The sequence below is a fragment of the Peromyscus leucopus genome, chromosome 18, assembly GCF_004664715.2.
Source record: "Peromyscus leucopus breed LL Stock chromosome 18, UCI_PerLeu_2.1, whole genome shotgun sequence".
Lineage (NCBI taxonomy): Eukaryota > Metazoa > Chordata > Mammalia > Rodentia > Cricetidae > Peromyscus > Peromyscus leucopus.
The window spans coordinates 46,925,365-46,931,267 of NC_051078.1; the positions used below are offsets into that span (position 1 = coordinate 46,925,365).

General features: G+C 48.2%; 1 protein-coding gene across 1 annotated transcript; it reads left to right on the forward strand.

Annotated features, from left to right (window-relative positions):
* Window positions 1-1,085: 1,085 nt before the first annotated feature.
* Window positions 1,086-2,785, forward strand: Ascl4 (achaete-scute family bHLH transcription factor 4). The gene has a single exon (XM_028883652.2). It carries the CDS (start codon window positions 1,812-1,814, stop codon window positions 2,253-2,255), a length of 444 nt encoding a protein of 147 aa, XP_028739485.1. The 5' UTR covers window positions 1,086-1,811; the 3' UTR covers window positions 2,256-2,785.
* The last annotated feature ends 3,118 nt before the right edge of the window (window positions 2,786-5,903 follow it).

The following is a 5,903-nucleotide window of genomic DNA, read 5'->3' on the forward strand; positions in this document are numbered from 1 at the left end:
CACCTGGCTTTCAGGCTTTTTATTATTTGCTGTCAGCCTGAGAAAGAAAAACAGATCTAAGTCATGTCCCTGTTTTCAGTGATCTCATTTTCTCTTGTCACTCTTAGCAGGAAGGTCAAATCTTTGACTTGGCCCAAAGCCGCTTGTGGTCCCAGAGTCTACATGCCCTGTAGGAGGCTTAGCTGCTCCTAGGAAGGCTTTCTCAGTTCATGAAAAAATGATGCCATGTTGAGCGGCTTGCCAGTGTGAGCCTATGGGGAACTACGCCTTTTTAAATGTGACTAACTTATGCCTAAAAGGAATAATTATGTCTATTTTATTTGCCTTGATGCAAGTGATTTTCCAGTCACCTCAGGCTGGTTGTTTAAACTCTAAACTTTAGAGTAAACATGGAAACACAGGACTCCTTAAAAAGGTAAAAAAACATGTCAGTACGACACCCCAGCTCCCAGGGAAGAGGCAGAGGTCTGGTTGTAAATTTAGGGGGTTTTTGAGTCTCTTGTTTTTAAGTTGGACTTTTCAAGTAGAAGATGCCTTTAATGTGTTGGTTTGCAGAACAGGAAATCTGATTTTTCCATGTGATAACACTCTTTGACATTAACCAGTGTAGTTGGATTTTTAATGACACTTTCATCTTCAAAGCCCTTTACCAACACAGATGGATTAATTATTCATTTGTGTGTGGCAGGGGGGCAGTGTTAAGAAGACAAGCCTTCAAAGCCATATCCTTTCTCCTTGGAATTGGGGCTCTCTACTGTTCAAATGCTGTTTTTCAGTCCTCAAGGGAGGAAATAAAGGTAAATACAATGGGAAAATACTTTGTGCTCTGGGACGGTATCCTTATATCCTGAATGGGATTAGAAGAGGTTAGAGGCAGTACTTAAGCTGTGTTTACAGTAAGCACCCGGCGAAATAACTGGCTAACAGTGTTTGTTACTGTTCCGGCTTTTGATGTGTTTTTAGAGAGCAACAAAAACATAAAGGGCCCCGCGTTAAACATAGGTTAGAACACAAAATCACGGATCCTTTATATTGGATACTAAAATATATAGATTTCGTTCTTGTTACCTTCAAAAAGTGTCTAATTTGATTTTTAAAAGGTCTGATTTCGCAGAAGGAAACTTCGGGCTTCCCCGGAGGTCTCCCTTGACTCGACACATCTTCTAACCGCAAGAGAGCAGTCTTCGCTTTGATGAGCTCTTCTTCTCCACCTCCCCAGAAATGAAAGAGCAGGCGTATGTTTGCAAACACCCAGAAAGCTCTCTCTATCAGACCTGAACGCGGAAACCACAAAGGGCAGTCAAGTTTGGATTTTCAAGGAGAAAGCCGGAGTAAACTTTCTCTCGGCAGGCCAGCCGATCTGCAAGTGCCTGGGAGGGGCCCTGCTCAATTCCTGGCTCCCCAGAGCCACACTTGCTAACCCAAGAGTGAATTACAGCAATTGGGCAGCTTTGAAAGATTAATCTGTTTGGGGTGCGATCGTCTATTCAGGCCGGGGACCCTTTGTTAACTTTTGAACTAAGATCGGAGGAAACACAAGGGTACAAGCGTGGATGAGGTGCGTCCTCTATCTTTGTTTGCCCTTTCTGCTCTGAAGTTTTAACAAGACCCGAGGAAAACAACGAGCTTCGGAAAGCATGCGAAGCTCCCTCCAAGTGTGTTCAGGTACCTAGCTTCTGGACCTAGAAACTTCTCCAAAGACAGACCGGGGAAGTCTGGATGGACCAGCGTCTCGGCCACAAAAGCTTCAAGTCTCGTCTTCCTGCTGAGAGAGTCATCTCTTGGGTGATCTGCGCACTTGTCGGCGGAGGATGGAGAAACGCAAACCGGCGGGACTGCTGGCTCTGCCGTGCCCGCTACGGACGCCGCCGCCGCCGCCGCTGGGCGCGCTGGCCCGGAGGGAGCCGGGCCGGACCTCCGCGTGCCAGGACGCCGAGGACAGCGCGCGGGGACGGCCGTGCCCGCCCTTGTCGCTGGGGGGCGTCGGCGAGCCCGCCTTTCTGCGCCAGCGCAACGAGCGCGAGCGGCAGCGCGTGCGCTGCGTGAACGACGGCTACGCGCGCCTCCGCCAGCACCTGCCGCGCGAGCTGGCGGGCCAGCGGCTCAGCAAGGTGGAGACGCTGCGCGCCGCCATCAGCTACATCAGGCACCTGCAGGAGCTGCTGGAGCGCCACAGGCGGGACTGCAACAGCGACGGCGAGTCCAAAGCGTCCTCGGGGGCCTCGCCCTGCAGCGAGCCGGAGGAGCGCGCCTAGCAGCGCCCTCGCCCGCCAGGTTTCATGGTAACCCGTTTCTTCTCTGGGCCCGCATCTTAAGAATTAAGTGCTTCTGGAGTGGAGGAAAGGGTATTTTAATGTTTGGAGACCTCTCCACCATCTTTGGTTCCGAACCGCAACTTACAAATGCTTGAGGAAACTTGTTACTTACAAATGCTTGAGGAACTCTTGTGAAGCACAGAAGGACCGTCCCAGGGCTGTAACAATTAAACCTTAGCCAGAGAAGAAACACACACACACACACACACACACACACACACACACACACACACACACACACACACACACGGCAGTCCTTCATGTGAGAGGAACGTTCTCGCGCATTCTGTGGGTGAAGGTAGCTGAGCTGACACTGTAACACCTAAGTGGAGCATCTGCTAGACCTGAACATAGGCTTGCCGACTGAATGGCCACGTTAAAAAGGACATTCTTGCTTGGTACATACTGCTTCGTCGGCAAGAAGTCATTTGGAAACTTGAGCAGGTAATAAAGTGTCACGATGTGAATGAGCTCTGCCCACTGTTTCTCACGCTCTTTTCTGTGCATGCTCCCCTGTACAGTTTTCACCCTGTCTAACTTTGGGCTAAAAAAGTGACACAGACTTGAAAAATAAAAAGCAAATATGCTTTGTTTCGATGTTTGCATTGGATGGGGAGGCATGTGGACGATGGATATGAATTGAACTTGCTACCTGTCCAAGCCATTTGTCTTTGAAGGTTTTCAGATGTATTGAATATTTCACTATGGTCATTCCCTCTGCCTCACCAAAACAGTTATGACTTATAGAAATTGCTAGAAGTTTGTTGACATCTGAAGGTAAACTGCTTTCCAAAGCCCCTGCCCTCTATCCACCCCTCTGTGATGCTGGGATTTGAACGTAGGGCTTCATGCCTGCTAGGCACGTGCCCTCCCACTGATCTACACCCATCCCTACGTTCCTTCTAATACCATACTGTGAATTGCTCTTTCTTTGGAGGTAGCTTGGGCTCAGAGGGGTGGAGCTGAGGAGAACTAGCCTTGGTGAGCACTGCCCAGGCACCATCTCATGCAATCTTTTACTGCCTGACCCATCTAAAAAACAAACAAACAAAACACAAAACAAAAAGACTGTCTAAAAACAACCAACCCCTTTTTATTTTAGCAACTGGGGGACTGGAGAGATGGCTCAGTGGTGAAGAGTGCATTGCTGCTCTTGCGGAGGACCTGGGTTTGTTTCCCAGCACTCCATGGTAGCTCACAACCATCAAGAACTCCAGTTCTTTGACCACATGGTGGTAGCTGTTGTTTTGGGTTTGTTTGTTTTTTTTTTTTTTTTTTTTTTTTCTTGAGACAAGGTTTCTCTGTGTAGCTTTGCTCCTGGATCTCACTCTGTAGACCAGGCTGGCCTCGAACTCACAAAGATCCACCTGCCTCTGCCTCCCGAGTGCTGGGATTAAAGGCGTGCGCCACCACTGCCCAGCTTTGTTTTGTTTTTTAAGATTTTCTGTACTTCCTTTTTTTTGTACCTGCTTCACTGTCTGTTGTAAACCTGCTCTGCAAACTACTCATGCATGATTTTACTCCTGAAAAGGGCCCTAAGAAATAGACTCAGGGCTGCTCTCTCTAACCTGACTTAGGAGGCAGCCACTGGCCTCTCTGGTGCATCTCAATAGAAGTCAAGCTTGCTTCGAATTTGGCTCCAAATTGTGGTAGTGGTCTTCCTCTCACCGGATGGGATTAACGGAAGCTTTGTGGAGTCAGTTCTCTCCTCCCGCCTTGTGTGGAGTCAGGGATTGAACTGGGTAGTCAGGCTTCGATGGCCCACCAAACCCTACCTATCACTGACTGCAGGAATGAGAACTTTCAGAAGATTTGTTCTGCTTTTCCTGTGGTGGAGCACTCCATTAAGCCATAGAACATTGCACCTTCTTCTAAAAGAACAAAACAAGCCCAAATGCTATTTATGGAGTGGAGTGTTATGTTATGGGAGAACAGGGATGATGAGAGAAGAGAGGCTTCCCTGACCTTGAGGTCTTCCCTGGTTGGTTGCCTAGAAATCTCCAGATGTTCCTCAGGTTCCTACCCTGATAGCTGCTGAGACACACACTTCTGAGGGCTGAGAAGAAGGAGCCCTGAACTTGAATTCTTGGCTTCTGGAGTTGAGAAGCGGCAGTTCTCTGTTTAAGCCACCTCTGACAAAGCCTTACCTTGAATTTGAAAGCCAGGTCCCAGCTGGCCAGGGAAAATGTGTAGGAATGTCAGCACTGCCCATGGTAACTAAGCACACACAGGCTCTAAGCTTTCTGACCAGTTTCCATCAGAGACCTGAAGTTGTTTTCAGAACTGAGTAGTTAGTCCCACATCACCCTGGAAATGTGGTCCCCAGAATCCTCCACTGCAGTAATGGCTGGATCCCACTAGGTAGCCCCTTTGGACCCTTCTCTGTTGGTCATCACACATCTTTCGTCCCATGGTAGACAGACAGGCTGCCTGCTGGGGTAGAGCAGAGGACCTGAAGGTGCTTTATAGTTCCTTTACAGGTCCATGACAACTAAAACCGCTCCCAGCCCTTTGATTATCAGCACTGAGTTGCATATGTGTTTTCCTTGTCGGCTCTCTGGGTGGTGAGGCTGGCGTTTAATCTCAGAGCTATTTCGCTGTGTCCTTTGCTTGAAGACCTGTCAGCCGCCCTTTCATGTTGCGTTACTCACTGTCATTAACTGCAGCCAGGAGAAAACCACAGCTGCTGCAGAAAGGGGTCCGTCCAGACAACACAACTCTCCAGACTGGTTTTTTGCCTTCAGAGCAGGGCCTAGAGAAGGCCACTCCTGAAGGTGGTTTTCATTTCCCTGACACTGGAAAACAATCTAAGAATTCTATATGTGAGCTATAGGCAGGGCCTTGTGAGATGACCTGATCCGGGGCCAAGAGTTCTTAACAAATGAGGATTGAACAGTGCAGGGCATATACTTGTCCTTACGTGTACCTTTTTTTTTTTTTTTTCTCTCTTTTTTTTTTTGTAAAATACCACTGAAGGCAGACCATTCCACATGCTAGCAGTTTCTGAGGTTATATTGTAGAGCAGGCTAGCCCTTCTATATACTAGTTTCTGCTGATTTTCACAACTGTGTGAAAGGATGGATATATCACTTCTGTTCTTGAGATGAGGAGCCTGAGGCCTAGAGAGACCACGTGACTGTAGAGTTACTTTGCTCACTGCTTCAAGAAAATATCCAACAGGAAACATAAGGAGATGGGGTGAATCTGGCTCATGGTTGGAGGGGCCTAGGCACAGAAGCCTGTGGCTTCAAGGCACTGGGAATTTGGCTGCACCTGATTGCTTATGTTTCTGTGAATCATAAAGCAGAAACAGGAGCTGGGTGGTGGTGGTGCACTCCTTCAATCCCAGCACTTGGGAAGCAGGCAGATCTCTGTGAGTTTAAGGCCAGCCTGGTCTACAGAGCAAGGACAGCCAGGGCCACACAGAGAAACCCTGTCTCAAAAAAACAAAACAACAACAACAACAAATAAATAAAGCAGAAACAGGACAGGAAGTGGCACCAGGCTATAAATCTTAAGGCTTGATCCCCAGAGATCTGCTTCCTCCATTGATCCCCTACTTCCCAAAAGTGGCATAACCTCCCAAAG